General features: G+C 40.2%; 2 protein-coding genes across 2 annotated transcripts; both read right to left on the reverse strand.

The window, feature by feature from the left end:
* Positions 1-5,489: 5,489 nt before the first annotated feature.
* On the reverse strand, positions 5,490-9,131 carry irf8 (interferon regulatory factor 8). Its single transcript, XM_037455431.2, has 9 exons — positions 9,019-9,131; positions 8,713-8,883; positions 8,115-8,298; positions 7,857-7,957; positions 7,692-7,749; positions 7,293-7,343; positions 6,750-7,142; positions 6,497-6,612; positions 5,490-6,353 (listed from the first exon to the last, which is right to left on the reverse strand). The coding sequence occupies exons 2-9, from the start codon at positions 8,881-8,883 to the stop codon at positions 6,156-6,158; spliced, it is 1,272 nt and encodes a 423-aa protein (XP_037311328.2). The 5' UTR covers positions 9,019-9,131; the 3' UTR covers positions 5,490-6,155.
* A 1,319-nt stretch (positions 9,132-10,450) lies between these two features.
* Positions 10,451-18,593, reverse strand: dusp22a (dual specificity phosphatase 22a). Its single transcript, XM_037452501.2, has 7 exons — positions 18,246-18,593; positions 17,350-17,383; positions 16,744-16,826; positions 16,102-16,151; positions 13,182-13,256; positions 12,851-13,022; positions 10,451-11,773 (listed from the first exon to the last, which is right to left on the reverse strand). Exons 1-7 carry the CDS (start codon positions 18,264-18,266, stop codon positions 11,582-11,584), a joined length of 627 nt encoding a protein of 208 aa, XP_037308398.2. The 5' UTR covers positions 18,267-18,593; the 3' UTR covers positions 10,451-11,581.
* Positions 18,594-18,920: the final 327 nt, after the last annotated feature.

Here is an 18,920-nt window from a genome sequence, read left to right on the forward strand (position 1 = left end):
CATCCCCACCATCTGCTTGTCGGGCTCATTAATTCAACTAAAGTTAACGGAAAGAAATACAGGAGAGCTCATGAAATAGATGTTGAGCAGTTTCAGGCTGTTTGAAACCTCACATAACAATTCCCGGTATGAAAGCTATTCATTCCCCAAATTCACTGTATATGGGGATTTTTGGGGAAGAAATGACAACTAAATTTCAGCAACTATTATGCTGTTGATTCTATCTTCCAAAACCTACTGTTGAAGGTGAATATATTGGAACGACACATCCAGTAACTAACTAACTAATATTAATCTTAGGGTCTCTGTTTTGGCCTGCAGTGTATTTTGTGATGACTTCCAGATCAGATTAGACTTCACTCAGCAAGACAACAACCTCAGTCATTGTGTGTCCTCCACCGAGGCTCTTCAATCTCATCCACCATCCCGTTTTGCTTTTTGTTTCTGTTCGCTTCTCCTTTCTGCTCAACTAGAATTGTTGAAATAACATGACAGCACAATACACTTGGCGCAATACACACAAGATTCTAGGATATACAGTATATGTATATATATATATGACCGCCATTCGAAGTTTGTGAGCAGCTTATTGTCCGGGGCAATCTCAAGGAAATGTCAGTAATTATGGTGCTCAAGTGTATGATCCCTTTAGTTTTGTTTTTTTTAATCTAGACGAAATGAGGAAAATAAGTGTTTTCCCAGAAAGTGCTAAGATCCATATGATGTGCTTTGGTAAAGGAATCCACGTGAGGGAATAGAAGAGCCAACACATATTAGTACCTGCCTTTTTAATGAAACGGCTTTCATGTGTGTATGTAGTTCAAAACATATTATATTTTAAGAAATAATGTTTTGCATGATATTGCCACTAGATGGCAATACAAAGCTGCAGCTGCTTAGTGTGGTTTGTTGATATTATCTCTCATTCTGTGCTAAATTGTTTTAGCTAAAAAACAACAAGAAAGCTGATTAAAGCATTACTATAAATCAAATATATTACAACAACACTTAATTTGGTAACAACAAGCTATTTCCTCTTTTTCATAAGTTTCACTCTCTCTTTTCATCTCTTTCAGCACTATTATCACATGATATTTTGCCCTAAATTACATAAGCAGGACTTTCCCTCAAGCACTGTGCAAAGCATCATGGTTAAACTTTCTGCTCCACTGGTCCCCGAAGCCATTACCTTTTGTCTCCTTCTATGAAATGGAGCAGAGAAAACGAACATGCAAATTTCTAGATGGAGACGTCTTTATTGTTTTATCGGTTTGCTGCTTTTAATTCTTCACAATTTCTTCAAGATTAATTTCCCCTCCATCAAATTTTGTCCAAATACTTTTAATAGAGCATCAAGTACAATTCAATTCAGGATGTCACTACACCTACAAAAGTTTCTAAATGAAATGTAATTCTACCTCTGATACGTGATGTTTGGATCTTGGGGTTTCAAAGGGGGAAGTATGTACTGTCACTGTACTTTCTTGGCAGCCACAGTTGTGAGTCGAGCCGTAGTGGAACTATTTTAGAGCACCTTTAAATAATCTCCATCCTAGAAGCACCTGTTGCCTGGTTAGTGTGCGGCTTCTTACTCAAAAAGAGGTTGTGTAATAGATGTGATTTATAGGGTCGGTCTAACGTTAGTTGGAAACAAGGTTCAAAACCCCAAAGATCCTGTTCCTCAATCAAGTCAGATGTCATCCACCACATATCATACAAAAATGACTCACAAATTGTACAATGAATAACTCAGTTGTATTGTTTTGGTTTGATGCTGCTGTTGTTGTTGTTGTTGTTTGGTATTTTACAAATCGTATTTCTTCAAGTTATAGTCAGCATGCCCATAGAATGAGAAAAGCGTCTATTTTGTAAGCAGAAAGCAGAAAACCTATTTCTCAGGTATCTTTCTGTTACCTCGCATGTATCACCTTTCTGGCCACATCCCGTCACCATTTGCGCTTTGCATGCTCATACACACACACACACACACACACACACACACACACACACACAGTGAGCACTGAGCTGTGAGCTGCATGTCAATACCGCTCTCATGCGCCCTTGGCTTTTGCTCCCCAGGGACTATCACCCCACCCTGGCCTTCCCCTCCAATATGACACCCATCACCCTTTTTCTCTAAGTTTTGTTTTTGTTGAATATGAAACAGAAGTACAACATGTATGGATTGTAGTTACAAACTAGCTGTGTCTATTTCTGTGCCAATTCCCCAATTCCGCCGCACTTCCATGGCCCTGAAAAAATAATCAAAATGTCATTCTCATCAAAACTGTGTGGATTCCCGCCCATTCATATTAAACTGCTGTGGACCAAAGATTAGAAGTTGTCTTAATCTTCTTCCAGTGCTGACCTCTGTGCTGACTGTTCCTCTTTGAGTGGAGAAGTTGTGTGCGGGAACATCTTCCCTGGCTCCTTCCTGTGTTTCCTGTCCACAGACTGATCAGGCGGTCAGGGATCACTCTTGTCAGAGAGTGGAGCAACCAGAAAAGAGACTGATGCAATTCTCAGCTGTCTCTTAACTAGCTGATTGACATATAACATACCCAGTCTCCTTCTTTATGATAGCTTTGAATCTAGAGATGTCTGGTCACTTTAGATTTTATAATCCCTGTTAAAAGAGTACTGTATTTGTACTGTTTTCCCTACAATTTTATTTTAATGATTTGACCTATTTTTATTTAAAACTTTGAGGGCTGGAGTCAGAACTCCTTGAGATATCAGTCACATGTTGAATGACTTGAAATAAAACCTTCTTAGAAAAACAGCTACATTTTGCTATCTCTCTTGGTGTCTTCAAAATAGATATAAAGTGATTTGGAGCTTTGGTACGTTTGTCATTCTAAGCCACTGTCACAACTTTTCATTTGACAAGCTGAACAGTTAAATAGACGTCAATCAGTACGTGGCTTTAGGGACGTTTGACGTGAACTGATACCGATTAGAGGATATGATCCTTGATAATCTGGGCAACCAGTGCCTGTGTGTGTGTGCGCACACACACGTGTGTGGTTAGGTGGCTTTCTCCCAGCGTCCCAGGATGTGGGCTCCTGTGTCCACCTGTGTTTCCACTCACAGCGTCCTCAAGGCTCTTCCAGTTCCTCTCTGGGTGCCTATTCTCATCTCAGCCACACTGATTCTAAACCAGCACTCTCCCCAGAGACCCCAACAACGCAATCAACACTGCAACTTGCATAACACAACCTGCCCATGGTGTTTCCGAACTTCCTGCCCCGGCGTTCGTTGCTTATATTCTGTCTCATCTGGTATAACATCAATGAGCCTTGTAGTTACATTACATTTAGATAAACACACAGCCTCTTTAAGTTTATTCACAACTGTTCATCTGATACATTGGAAAACAACAACTTTAAGGTCAGTGATGAGCCTGCAGTCAAAAAAGGACATTAAATAACTGAGGAGTCAGCGATAGAGACAAATCAGGAAACAACGCAAATAGTAATTCCTTTTTACAGGAAAACTCATTTAGGGTTATTCTTCTTTTTTTGCTTGATTTCCTTGAAGTGCTGCTTTTCACAAAACTTGCATCAGTTCCTATTAGTAGCTGCTGCACATCACAGAGTAATGAACTGTCATGGAGCAGATGCCCATGGCTATGTACGATGAGAACATCAGTTCTGTTTGTCACTTGTCTCTAATGATTTATTGTGGCAAGCCTCAGACACCACAAAGAGATGTTGCAATACAAAGAGAACCACATTGCAGACAACACTGCAAATGTGACAAAAAAGAGATTCTGTTAGCAGAAATGCACGCAAGAATGTGCTTCCTTCTCTTCCTACTGCGCACCGGGCAGAGATGGGACGTTGCTATTTAATCAAAGTGTCAACACCACAATTCTTCTCGTCTTAATTTAAAAAGTTAACATAATTAAAACTAAAGAGGCATTAACAGAAGTAAAAGCAGCCTTCTCTTGGAAAATGGTCTCGCCTCGTTTACAATTTAATTTTCCGACACATTGTGATTGTGTCTGGTGATTTTGTTTCCTATGGACGAAACATGGCTGCAGTCTTTTTGTTTTGATTATTGAAACCAACATTTGTACCCACATGTAGTACAGGACTGTAAATCTAAGTTTTCAACTAGAATACTAATATCCCAGATTACACTGTCTGTTTCCTGAATGCATTATTGCAACCCAGTCTCTGACATGCTATTTGGGGGGGTTGGAGGGTGGGGCTGTAGTTTCCTGTGACAGTTTTTGAAGTGAGTTCCTGTTCTGTAGAACCGACAGAAGTCCCCTATAGATAACCACACACATCCCACCTGTGTTTTTCTTCACTGAATCCTTGATGAGATATTCTAATTTAAGTGTTATATGTCATGTGTTGTCCCACAGATGAAAAGCACATGACATGCTATATAATATTGAACTAATTCCCCAACATTGTGTGGAAAGATGAGTTGTATTCTTTGTATCTAAAGGACCTTGCATTCATGTATCTATGTGTTAACTTTCAGGTTTTCAAGCTTTGTTTTGTTTTTTATTTCACCTGACAGTAGCGATATATGTAGAGTAGACGTAGCATCACTCATGATGACCATTAGAAAACCCAGTTCTAGAACTAAAACTACTTCTTCACTTTTGCATTGTGTGAGTGTCTTAATCCAACAAAGACTTTGTGCAAACCTCTTCCAATGTTTCCACTATATACTTGGTTTGAAATGTGGGACGACACTGTCATCCGTCTCCTGGTCTTTAATGACCTGCTGTGTGAGACACACGAGGAGATGGAAAAGAAGAAGACGAAATATAAGAAAAAGAAGAAGTCTCATAGTGAATCATTGCAGTTGGTCATCTCCCTTAGGGTCCTTTCTCTGTGACTCACCAGGGACAGGACTACCGGAGATCCTCCTTTGAGTTCCTTCAGTTTTGTAGTTGTATCATTCCTGAACCGGAGTATTAAACAGTAGTGAATGTAGTGAAGGAGTTTCCTCTAAACTGAAAAGTACCGTTGTTGTTGATGTTGTTGTTGTCAAAAGAAAATAACTGAACCAAAACGTTTTTCATGAACATGTGCTGAGACATTTTTGGATAGAATGTTTAAATTCAATCTTCAGAAATTCCTCATTGTCCTAGAAAATATGACCTTCATTTCATGCTGTCACATGTCGTCATTATAGATGAATGTTAAACTTGCTTTAAAGCATTTGCGTAGCTCCAAATGTTTCATCTATGGAGCGTTACATAAATTCAGTCAAGCATAGACACAAGCAGAAATATTTGTTTTTCAATTTCGCCATTTCCATGCTCCAATGATTTATATTCACTTCACTTGGGTTTCCAGTTGCAGGGACATATTAGCATAGGTAACCAACCGCAAACATCGTGCTTGTTATCGTGAGTAAAGTGAAAGTTATGTTATCCGTGTCGGTTATGCAGATTAAGTGCAGAGCCAAGTTCACAGTTCCACATGTGGATTTTAATTTTTTTGACAGCAATGTAAACCATATGTTATATGTGGTTATTGAGCATTAACATGTCTATCATGGTAAACATTCAGCATTGGTCAAAATAAAACAGAAAAGAACATTATTTACAGAGGAGCATGTGCAGTTTAGTACAAAATTAGTTTTACTAGAAATGCAGTTTATACAAAATAATCTGATAGTAAAACATATCTTTAATGTAAAGAAACATTGCATCTAAAATTCCCAAAAAGATTTTATCAAGTCATACAAATATTCGGTAATACAAGTAAAAAATAGAAAGAATTCTGAAAAAAATATTCATCTCTATCATTTAACACTAATCTGTTCTTGAGTTGTGTAGCACATATAAGAATATACCACCGTTTCTCATGAGCTGGATTATAACATGGTTACTCTTTCTTATGATAAAAAAAAGAAGTTAGACGCAGGGTATATCAACACTGTATATACAAAAACAGACAAACAGATATTATGGAAATCCTAATGAGCTACATTTGAAAGGTTTTACTTTAAGAGCTTTACTATTCCATCTACGCATGTCTACAATGTGATTGGTATGATTGGTATAAACTTAAAGAGTAAAAACTAACCTGAATTTCCTTCAGTGTAAGTTAGGAGAATAACAAATGTCTATAAAAAGTTGTACATTCGGTGTGTTCCATGGCAGGTGCGTTGCTGCTCACAGTTCAGGCGGTGATGGGCATGTTGTCCCTGTAGCAGGCGGGCTTCTGGGGGCCGCTGTAGCTGCACAGGTCCTGGTAGATGCGAGCCATCTGGTCACTGGCCGCAGAATCAGACATCTCCAGGTTTGAGTTGTTGCAGTAGGGCTGCGGCCGACGCATGTTTACTGCCTCCAGCAGGTGCTGGCAGTTGACCATTGTGATCTGCCATCGGGAGAGGAGACAGAAAGATGTGTTTTTATTATCAAACAAACAACATTTACGGCGATTCATACTTTTCTGTCATGGAATCTAAATTCTGAATTGAATGTCCACATTGCTCTGTGTTACGACTTGACTGGTCTTACCTGCACAATGATCAGTTTGCTCTTGGCATTGCTCAGATCCTGCAGCTCCTCACCAAAACACAGAGTCACCGCCGGGTCAGGAGCGGGGAAGTGCCCCTCCTGGTACAGCTGTAGAGCTGGAACATACGAAGTACGTAAACAGCTGTTAAAACAGACTTTGTCATTCATAAATGCTCCATTATGAGTTTGATCGCTTTAAGCATTGATAAGAAATGTATAGGTTTTGAGCTTTTGAATAACTGACTAATCTCACCTTGAAGAAACTTTTCGGTGTCAAAAATCTTGACGACAGCGTCCCTCTCCAGTTTAGAAGGCATGGGATTGTATTGTGAGCCCCCTTCTCCCAGCCCGCTCCAGAAGACCCGGCTCTGGCACAGCCTTTTGATGAAGATGCCGTCCTGGTTGGCACGTACCAGTACGCCTCTCTCCAGGTGGCCCAGGAGCTTACGTGTGACATGGCGCTGGCGGTCATACTCTATGAGCTCAGCAGAGGGAAAAGGAACACTCTGCATGCTGTCTGAATTGTATAGAGCTCCACGACCCAGGTGCTGCTGCGGGGAGATCCGGCAGCCTTCAGGATAAGTTACAAGTGTGCTGTGCATCAGTTTTCCTCCATAGTAGAAACTGATCATCATCTGGGAGAAAGCTAGAGAAGAGAACATTGGGTGAGCTTTGCAAATTGCAAGTAATAATCACACAAAAATAATATAAAATGCATCGAGCAATGTTATTATTACTGTGAATGTCTAACTGTAGATGTTGTTATGAAACTTTGATGGGTAACATCAATGAATACCTGAGCTGACTGAGTTGCTTGATGGCAAAGGGTCCTGATTCAGGGGGAAAGCTGTGAAATGCAAGAGGAAATAATGTGTCAATGGGCGTATCAGTAGACATGCACAACCACTGTTATGTCGTTATTTTGCTACATCATCAGAAAAACAATTTCTCTAGCACGATCTAAATGCAAAATAATCATCTTAGTCAGCAGACTTCTACAGGATGTTAGTCAATTCTTCCATTGCTGAATTCAACAGTCAACCAACTCTATTTAGCACAGGGACATATCATTGAGCTTTTCCCTGGAGTTGTTTTCCAATTAAAATTAATTGTCATTCAAGCTCATACCTCTCAAAGAATAAACAAAACAGTCTTACTTGAGAAATAACACAAAATGCTAAGATGTGACAATTACCATTGATGCTGCCATGGGACCAATACTCAGGACTGGCCTGTATACTACAGCCTTCCTCCTGTGAAAAGACTGCAATGTGAGAAACTGTTTTCAACAAAGCATAGAGGAACGAGAGAGGGAAGCATTATGTTTTTATACATTTTTTGAACTATAAGGTAGTCTCGCCTCTTTAATGAGCTCCTCTATCTCTGCAGGGCTGCAGTCCATGTCAGGGATATCCGCAGAGCTGATGGTAGCCGCCATGGTCATTATTGAGCTTTTGCCATCTTGAGGTGAAAGAAACGTACATGAAGATTTGGTTAGTGGCACAAACATGTAACTTCTTTTCATGGAAATGACAAAAAATTGCAGGAGAAATTCAGGAATGATATCATCAGTTAAGGTAATCAATGTTGGGTTTCATCACATTCATTGCAAACTCACTCTTCTGTTCTTCCTCAGGTACAATTCGGTACACTTTATAGGGCTCGGAGATGTCCAGCTGCGACCTTTCTGTCACCTCATCAAAGTCAGGGCTTTTATTCAGGGCACAGCGGAGTCTGGTCTTCCATGTTGCAGGCTCAGCCTTTTCCCCCTCCTTAAACTTGCCTTTAAACACAGCCCAAGCCTGTGGAGGGAAAATATAATGTTAAATATAGCAATTTATTGTGGTAAAATTGGATGCTACAAGAAAAAAATTGGAAGCCTATTTTTAATTTTTTTAAAGAAACAGACGAAAAAAGTCTGATTTAAAACTTTACTTGTTTAAATAACACTGGTGCTTTGCATGCTTTCTTCTTTATTATTATTATCTAAAAAACAAAAATGTATTCAATTGTGTTAATGTTGAAAGGGGTTAAGTTTCAATTGCTACAAACTATGCATAGTAATGACCTCTATTGACCTACATTATTATTTACTTCACATAAGAACTTGTGATCTGTGATCAAGTTGTGCTTTACGCACAGCGCTGTGTGAAACCAAAAGTGTCCCCACACTACTCTGTTCTTTCCGCGGGACGTCACGAAGAGTGCTGGCAAACCTTAAAAATGGACGCGTCTACTTCTTGGTTGTAATCCTGCTTCCCTGCGTGTTTCCATGGAATTCGGAACATGGTGCGACTCTCATCCTCCCACTGCAGTCCAGAGTATTGCCCGCTCTGGATCTGCTCCACCAGCCACTGCTTCAGCCTCCGTCCTCCCGAGTTGGACATCTTAAAGAAGAAAAGTTGGGTTTTAAATTCCTCCTTGTACCTAAATGACGAGGATATAATTATTTATAGTACTAAAAACTTGTCATGTGTTGGACCACCTTGCCTTCTATTTAATATGAAAGTAAAAGCACTTACGGTTGGTTGAACTGTTGTTCCTATGAGTGATATCCTGAGACGTTAATGGATGGCCGCCTGTCAGATTTCATCAAGTGAGTTCAGCTTCTGCCTGACACATGCCAATCGATTTGATTGTGCTGCGAGTTATGAATGAAGCGGCAGGCAGATGATTTGACGACGCCGCAATGACGCTGACCAATGTGTGCGTTCGGGGCTCGGTGGCTCCGCCCATTCCGGAAGTCTTTTTTCTTCGAACTTCGGGCGTTTACAAGAAATGGCCTGACTGGAGCCACCGGGTTGTAAAGTGGCGGCCCACGCTAATGCCCACGCAGACGCGAAGTGTTGAACAAACTCGGAGAGTCACAAGTTACCTTGAGCTGTGGGGGGAATTCTGCGCTCAAACTCGAGGCGATGCGCCCCGCCGAGGCCCACTCAGTGAGCGACAGATGACAATCATCGGCTCTGCTTGGTGGTAACTTTAAAAGGGGGGATGCCAGACGTCCTCATTCCAATATACGGGCTTGGGATCAAAAGGGGGATTCACCGTGGGCTCAATAATAAAGCCAAGTTATGTGTGCGTTGAACATCATCACACGTCTTGTGGGTCAAGCATTTACTCCTAATGTCTATCCTCCATAAAATCATACCTTCCCTGTAATTATATTCTTGGCTATTTGTCCATTAATTGATCATTTTATTGAAGTCATTTTTAGTTAATTTGACAGTTTAATCGTATTTTTTGCATTTTCCAACAAACATTGCTTGCTTTGAAGATTTTATGGAATGTTGATGTTCTTCAGAAAGTGAAAGTCTGAGTGTTTAATTTCTGACAGGTTTCATTGGACTTTATGCGCCTCTTTAGTGCAGCACAAATGAGAATAACAATATAAATCTTGATATTGATTTGGGTATCTTTACAGAATAACATTGAAGATATTGTTTAACTGATCTATTCATATTCAATGTATGAGTAATCTCATAGTAATGTGTGTAGTACAGCTGCATACCAGTGAATCATTGATACCATCTGCTCATTGTACATTAAAGGTATCTTGTATGTAATCCATAATAACTTTGACTAAAAGTGGTTTTCAGTTTTAGCGCTTGAAAATGGTGAAGTTTTGGTAATATGTAAAAAAGGTAGAATTATACATCTAATTTGATATCATGGTTGTTTGTCTTTTTAATATAAATTAAAAAATGAAATTCAAGTGTTCAAGCATTTATTTTGAATGCCCTTGATAGTTCTTTTCTGGTGGAAAAATATGAAACACGCTTTTACAAAGCTGCACTCTTCTGGGTCTTGTAAAGCAGCATTATTAAGTGATCTGCTGAGAATAATTTAACTTTAAATTTGAATTCTTCAACGTGGAGATGAAAAAGCTGTTCTTCTATTTTGAATTGAGCAGACAAGAAGTGAGTCACAATTACATCCATACAGACACAAAGGGTTGATAGTATATATTTATTAGCATTTTCTGAGTTTTTGTCAACATTTTATTACAAAACCCACACAAAAAGCATCATAAATACACAATAGAAAAAAATACCTACAGCTATTAATCTATAACACACATAACATGTAAATCAGCTTTGTCACAACAAAGATGAATCAGATTCAGTAAAATCAGAAAGACTTTCACATCTGCACATCAGCAGTTATTCTTCATATGTATTGTAGTGTTTCCCAATTCAACTTGCTATGCATTACTTAAAGGAACGTTTCACCAATTTTAAAACTTACTCCAGAGGTTACTTCTAGTCTCAAGTTTTTTAATCTCTATGGTAGAATCCCATGTTCTCTGCAACTCTACAGTGACCTAATCATGACTTATTAAACAGCCTGATGACGGACAAACTACAAAGGGTTTGGCCTTTTGAACTTTTGTACTTTTTCTTTTATCCTGTAACTGATAAAGACGACTAACACGTTTCCTCCGCCTCTAACCGCTGATATAGATATTGAAGGGACACACCTATCTACGAACAGATGCCCATTATTCGCTTATTGTGTATTGACTGGTTGTTGAATGGTACATGCAATGTCCAGTTTTTACACGTGTGACTTGCAATCCCCATCTGCAGTACTGATCACAACTGGCCCATGTCAAAATAACTGCTAAGAATTTTGTTTAAGGGGATTCAATTGTCCACCAGCATTGACGGGTCACCCCCATAACGGGAGATAAAATGTTCCTTCAAGAAAGCATAATCACTTATTTAAGGCTACCAAGCTGGACAATGCTTGTGTAAAGAGCCACGTGGGAGAATAGTCTATTTATCATGGCAGGTGCTGAGCTAAAGAGTAGAGCGTCTGAGAGCGCCGATACCCTGGCCGCACTCAGCTAAATGAGCGAGGAAGGTGCTGCTGGTGGATAAGAGTCTGAAGCCCAATTCTAAATCAACCGCCATGATTAAACCGCTGTTATTATAGTAGATATTTTGAGTTGAACAAATGCCATAAAGTTGCATGAAAGTTGAGGTTGATGTGTAATTAGGTAGAGAATAATAATAATAATAATAATGATAATAGCTGCAGAGAGAGTAGGGCAGGACATTGGCATCGTCAGCGGCCCATGTTTCAGCTGCTGCCTTCAGGATCAGCAGGGTGTGACGGCCCGGCAGAGACACCCACGGCGTGATTCATCCGCCGTCGGTCGGCTCCTCGGCTCTGGCTTTCCTGTTGCTCTGTGTACTGGCTCAACAGGACACCCACCTGTTCCTGGTCATTGAATGGACTGGGACGGAAACTGGACCCTAACCATGTTCGATACTGGGAACAAGATGTTAAGATCATGTTACATTACAATGTTTAATATCTTACTGTCTACACATGTATAGTGGTTTTGGCAGGTAACACTGTATTTATTATCTGGTCTTTCACACCTCCTTCTGGATTATTACAGTATATTTATAGACCACAAAGTCATGGGGCGTGCACTTCATGTCTTGTTACAGTGATGGTAGATTTTGTTAATGCTGCAATTGTGACCAAACTATGTATTTGTCTTAAGGATTCCTAACGTTCTTTCTGAGGCATATGGGGAAAAGCACAAATACAGAAATACCATTTCCCTTTAAATCCTCGAAATCAGTGCAAGATCTACAAACAATGAGAATTTTCTTAAGGCATATTATGTTGCAAGATGCTGACAGTAATACTGGACACGTGATTAGCAGTACGAGGCTAATGCAATCTCAGCAAACCCCCTGCAGTTCCCCTTCTCTACACAGCTGCTGCAATGGAATCACACACTCGGTGCCCCCAGTAACTAATGTTAAAGCTGCAAACAGCCATCTGCAATGTGGTCATGTGGTACATACTGGCTGAAGTAAAGTCTCAACATAGAAGAAAACGCAACATAAAGATGTAAAATGTGAAAATAAGGATAGTACTTAAAACAGCGTCCTAGTTTTCTGAAAACCTTTTGGATTTTTTATTTTTGATCTGCCGTGCATTCTAAGGTAATTCCACCACTATTATCACGTTAATGTTAAGCCTCTCTTCCACTAAAGAAATGTAGAAACCATTTTAAAACCATGGCAAATAGTCATAAATGAGACGGTCATCCATTACGGTTGGTTTATAGTCACATTCCATGACATAAAGTTAAGCACACACACAGTGTGCGTCACCACATACAGCTCCTTTGCATGTCTACCAACAACAGCACACAACACACAAAGCTAGAACTATGCTCAAGAGAAGACGTGATTAAATATGGATTTATTTTCTTAAAAAATCTTAAAAGATAACCACTCAAAACGCCTTTCATTTAGACAGCGATCTGTCAAAGTGGGCATCTCGTGTGTGCAAACACCATGACTTTGGGTTCCTGCATGCGTTTACCTCTGAGACCTGTGTCGTCTGGTACTCCTGCAGCTGCTGCTGGAAGCCACAGTTTGGGCCGACAAAGGAGCGAACGGCCTTGACCGCAGATAGACACTCATCCCAGTTGTAGTGGGTGACAGTCATCAGGTAGGCCACCACCATGGTAGTGCTGCGGGACACACCTGCGAGGCTGCAGCACAGCCGAGGACACGGCTTGGTTATCGTCATATGGCAACCTCATGGGAATCCCCTTATTTCTTTACGATAAGCGGTAAATAGGTACTAAACCCTTTATTTTGAAAAGAGGCCAGAAAAGTGACTGGTTTCAGAGTTAAAGATGAAAGCCTACCAGTGAACAAGACAGGACCCGCCATTCAGGCGACATTCATGGATGAAGCCGATGCACTCTTTAAAATGCTGCAATCTGGCAAGGGAAAAGGACAACAAAGGGACTTTTAGCACATTGTAGAGCACTGATCTTTGCAGTACAAAATAAAGGAACTAATGCTAGCATTTAGACTCCTGCACATTAAATCAGGAAACAGGCTTGTTTTTGCCAAGGGGGAGTGATGTCGGGCTGTAAAAAAAAAAAATAGACTAACGAAGTATAGGATATGAGAAAGCACACCTTGAACTGAAACTCCTGTGTTGAGTCCCTGACTTTGTGTTTCAAATAAGTTGTTTAAACTATGGTAACTTTATACTTTTATGATTTTGACGGTAGAAATGGCGGGACGCATACGGGGGCAGTAAGTCTTCAGAAGTTTTTGTCACAATGTTGAGAAGTAGTGATTTATCCTCCACTCCTCTAACTTGTCATGTGGGAAAAAGGTTAAAACTCGTCAAACAGAGAATCTGTGGTCAACCAAACCTCAGACAGTGGGGGGAGGCAAGGGAAATAACGGTCCTGGATGTTGTCTACAAAAAGACAATATGTTGTAACATTCATTCATTCTGGGTCTACAAAATTAACAATAAATACGGCAAATAGCCTCCTGCCTTTTGGTGGAACAATCGTGTTGAAATGCTTCTGTCCTCATAATTAAAATGTGCTCATACTGCGGCTGTGTTGGACCAACTTGTAAGACTCTTCTCTAATATGCAAGCCGCTCAAAAGCTAAAGAGTGCTAAGAATGCAAGACAAATTCAATTCATCCCAAACTACAAACGGAAATAAGCTTATCTCTTATAATCACAGAAAGCCTGATCATTTTAGGCTTTTAGAATTATAAATAAACATCAAGCAGAGGAATGAGGTGCAACTGCTCCAATCTAATCTCCAACTTACAGTCAGGAAACACTGTTGTTGTTTTGCATAATCGAGAAGTGCATGGCTGATGGCACAGTCTCCTGAGGAGCAGATGCTGGTTACTCAATAGCAGACAGAGTAACAGACTGGGGCTAAAATAGATTGACTGGCACTTTACTTTTTTTTCCCCTTCTTCGTGAGATCCAAACTCCTCTTTAAAAGATGTCTCCTCAGCACTTAGTTCTGTCTTCCTAGCAAAGATGTTTCCGGCTGTCTTGTTTAATATGCAGAAAATTTGAGGTTTTGGCCAGTTGAATCTTGAAAAAAATACCAATACAAATTGTTGAGCTAATGTGAATTTAAAAAGAAAAAATACCCTGTGCAATTCTATGATATGTTAGAAATTATATTCAATACAATTATTCAAATTTAAGAAAAAAATCATATTGAACAAAAAATTGCAGAGTGGAAACGCAGACTCCTTGAACAAGTGCGTATGTTGTTTGGAAATTTTGATGCAAATGAGTTCACACCTTCATGGTCGGTGCACACTGAATTAAACCATAGCAGGCTTATCATGAAAATATAGAGGAGGGACATGCCCTGCACAATCAGATTCATGTGCATGTTAGAAAATACAGGGAATGAAATATGGCTTATTCATTCAGAAGGGATGGCATCACATAAACTGTACTGCTTGTCATTTATACAACAAGCTTGACATCCTCACCAATACGAGTGAACGAGTTGGTCTTGTTAGCGCAGCTTCTTTATTTCTGAGAACTCTTAAGGTTATTTCAGACCGTTTCACACTGCTACAGACAGAGCCAACGTGACAAAAAGCGTCCCCGCTGTGGCTCTCACGCGTGGGAGGGGCCGTCAGACCCGGCGAAAGAGGCTCCCCGTCTGGCGGGGAGCACAGCGGTGCGTCAGTTGGCCTCACCACTCCCGTCAAGTCAGACCAGTGATTGTGACACACGGGGTCGAGGCCAACAGCCAGATGTCACTCTCGGCTTTCCTTCCTGTGATGCCTGAGGGAAGGACACTCGATTACGACAGGGGAGGTCAGACACCTCCAACCCAATCAGTAACATCCAGCTAAACTCAAGATCCCAAATCGCATTACTTTACACAGCTCTGTTTTCTTCTTTACAAAGTAAACTAACCTCAAATACTTACAAACTACAAAAAAAAGAATCAACTCTCGTAACCCGGCAAAACCAAACTTCTTAGCTTACTCAGCATTAAATTAAAGTCTTCATCTTGCATTAAAATGTCCCTATTTTGTCTTTGTCCCATTTTAATCTGAAATCACTTTCAGACACCACTACAGCAGCAACAAAATAATCTCTCACCGGCTCAGAACTCAAAGTGCAAGCCATTGCAGTGCAAACTTCTGCATAGATTCTCAAACTGAAAGACATAAGTGATGCTTCTGTTTTGAGCCCTTAGCCAATGTCAGGTGTTGATTTACTGCTCCTATTCCTGCATGAGATCAAAAGACCCTACAAAAAAAAAAAAATCAACCGAAATGCAATGACTAATTGTGTTAGCGGCCGCTGCAAAGTCGGAGGCACAGCACAGGCCTCTTTCAGTACCACATCCCCCCCCCTTGATGAAAATTGGCACATTGAACTCTATCTATAGATAGCTATAGAAATGTAGAGATAAAGAGAGAGAGAGAGAGATAATAAGAACTGGTAAATTAATAAATAAACTGAGAGCTCTTGGTCAGCTCTGGTTTAATTTTATAGGTCATAGTATAAAAGAAATAAGCCATAATCTGCCCACATGCAATTAAATGAAATTAAAATGTATTCTAAACTTTAAAAAGTCCCCATATAATATTTGTAACAGTTTTCATTTGGCAGTCACACCCTGGCACACACTCTGGACGGTAATAGTGTTGAAATAATACTGCCTGACTCATTAGTGCTTCTGAAATCGCATGCACGTGGAAATAAAGAAATCGGAGATGCAACCCGTGTCTCAGAGTGTTAATGCATATGGGCCTACTCACAAGTTCTGGCTGGAAGCATCAGCTGCATGAATACAAAGATACGTCATGTCCTGTAAGACATACATGCATAACAACAGAAACAAAATTGAAGAATAAAAGTTATACATGTGTGAATGTTACCTGGAAATTGTCAGCTATGTTTATATTATCTAAAATAACGGCACGGATGAGTTTAGCAGGTGGGCATCCGTTCTACCTTAAAATCTTTTAGGTCTGAAACCCAGAATAATTTATTAGGTAAATGTGCAGAAGGTACGTCTATGATTTTCTAGAACATTTTCCAGGAAATGCTAAAACACGATAGACAACAAGGCCCTTTGTGCTAAATCACTCCTAGGAATGCTCCACCTAAAACACGATGTTCAATAATACATATAAAACCCATGGATGTAATGTTTTAACCTTACTATGCAATTACACTACATTAGAGGGGTTTAGGTTTAGTAGGGATTTAAACTGCCATTATCAGGCACATACTCCACGCTCCAACCATAACTCATCACCGCCCCCAGCTGGCTGACACGATACATCACAGTATCATATGTAACAGTGTTACATACAAGGTCATAGAAAAATGTAACTGTGAAGTTTTCACAAGAAATATAGACAGTTTGACGTAACCAACAAGGACTTTCCACTGACCTCAAACACTGGCTTAGCATTGTTGTATACAGACAGGATGTGGGTGATGCCATTCTTAGAAAGGCTTTCTCTGTTTTCTGCATCTGGGACAAAGAGAGAGAGAAATATATCCCACCACAGTCACATTGGTGGCTGATACAACAACAACAACAACCGGTTGTATTGTAAGACGCCGCACAGGACGCCGTCTGTTAACAGACATCATTCGGTACAGTAAGGCTTGGGGGGACTTCTTCCTGTCACTTGAACTAATTTTAGCCATAATGCATGGCCCATCATGTGGAGAGATCATCCCGGCAGCTAAAGATAGAAAACTGCAAGTGGCACGATAGCTGAGAAGTTCGGGGTCATGGAGAGACACACAGATGACTGCGTACTTTACACGAAGCGCCACCATTAACACCTTTAATGTTAAATGCTGTCAGTCAACAAGGCGATTGGATCTATTATCTCTGAAATCACTTGTATACATTGACATGTATTATTGCCAGTGTGCTGCATTAAAATGCCAAAATGCCAAGTAAGATGTTCAAAATTGCTGTTGGTTAAAGACGGGTGATATTCTACTGTATCAATCCACACCACAATCATTCATGTTTGACTTACCTCTTATATTCCCGAGGTAGAGCCCGTCGACAACCTGTGAGGCAGAAGACATGTTGCATTCAGGTTAAATATTATTGCAGTCCAGCTGCAAAATCTTCACTTGAAAATGAACAAAAGTCCTGGGTTGAGCCAGATTGGATTTAAGGTATAAAAGACCAAATCCAGCACATCATTCCCCACAGCCATAGAAGGCCTGATGCAATAGTGCATGATTATCAGGACAATGTTGTGAGTGGCAAGAAGCCACAGGGTAGTGCTGCACTTTGTTATCATCAAGCAAAATCCAGTGCTAGATTTGCACTCATAAAAACGTATGAGTGACTTGTTGTGGGAATTAAATCCAATTGAAATATACTAGACTTACTATATTGATTTGTTTGAAAAAGAGAAATTGTACTTAACCTGTTGTGTTCAAATGAACTTTTTGCCATAATTTGAAAAATAAATACCAGTGATAATTGGAATGGGAGAAAATATAAATAGAATAAGAAAGTTGCAATAAAGTATTGATTTGATCCTTAAAGAAAGATTGCATAATTCTCTCAGAAGAACAGAAGTCCGGATTTGGTGTCATCACAAAACCATAATAAATCAGATATTTATGACATAAGTTCATCACTTCTCAACCCAGAGCATTATTATCTTAAGTCGTTTATCTTCACCAATTATTAAAGCATGCAAATGATGAGTTATGCATTGACCCGAAGATTATCCATTATTTGAATTATTCCCATAATTATTACCAGTGTGGGACGGAGGGAAACATGTCACGTGATTGGTTGAATGACGACGTTACGAGAGGCACGCAGCTACCAGCTACACGTTGGACAATGCACCACACAAGAGCAAAGGACAAATATTTTAACACGGCTACATGGAACAAAACCAAAGCCTACCTTATTCATTCCATTGCCCATGATGACGTTACGCGAGTCTGCGATGAGCTAACACTGCTACAATATGTCAACATGGACTTTGAATGAGAAATACCCGAGGCTTGACCGGCTAACGACTCATAAAACAGGGGACAACCTTTGCCCGAGTCGCTGTGATGGTGTTTAAACTCATCAGCGTGTTAAAGTTCCACCACCCATCGTTAAAGACCACAATAATGTTGTCCATTAAGCTTCAGCTGCGACGACAGTTCCGTCATTGTGTATCATCTTCCGGATTGTTTTGACGTGAATAACCGGTTCATCCGGTAAGTGACATCACAGCATCGGCTGGAGCGACCCGGGCTGCGTGGGGAGTTATTCTGCCCCTCGGAGAGATGGTGGGGAAGAACTAGACGTACTTAAGTCATACGTCAGTAAAACGGTCTGAACGCGGGAACCTGCTCCCAGCATCTCACTTCAATTCACTTCCAGCATTCGGCGGTAATGGTGATAACCGGAAATGGTTTTGTTCCCGACCTGCAGCTCCGAGCGAGTAGGACGGCGAGGCGTCTTGTTCTGGAGAACATTAGTTAATTGTAAATGTTGTTATCCCCATTGCAAGTGATGCTGTCGGATATGTTCATTTTTGAATACGTGATTTTTTCTCATTTAACCGAAGATTCAGTCAACACAGCA

This window comes from Pungitius pungitius, chromosome 4, assembly GCF_949316345.1.
Source record: "Pungitius pungitius chromosome 4, fPunPun2.1, whole genome shotgun sequence".
Lineage (NCBI taxonomy): Eukaryota > Metazoa > Chordata > Actinopteri > Perciformes > Gasterosteidae > Pungitius > Pungitius pungitius.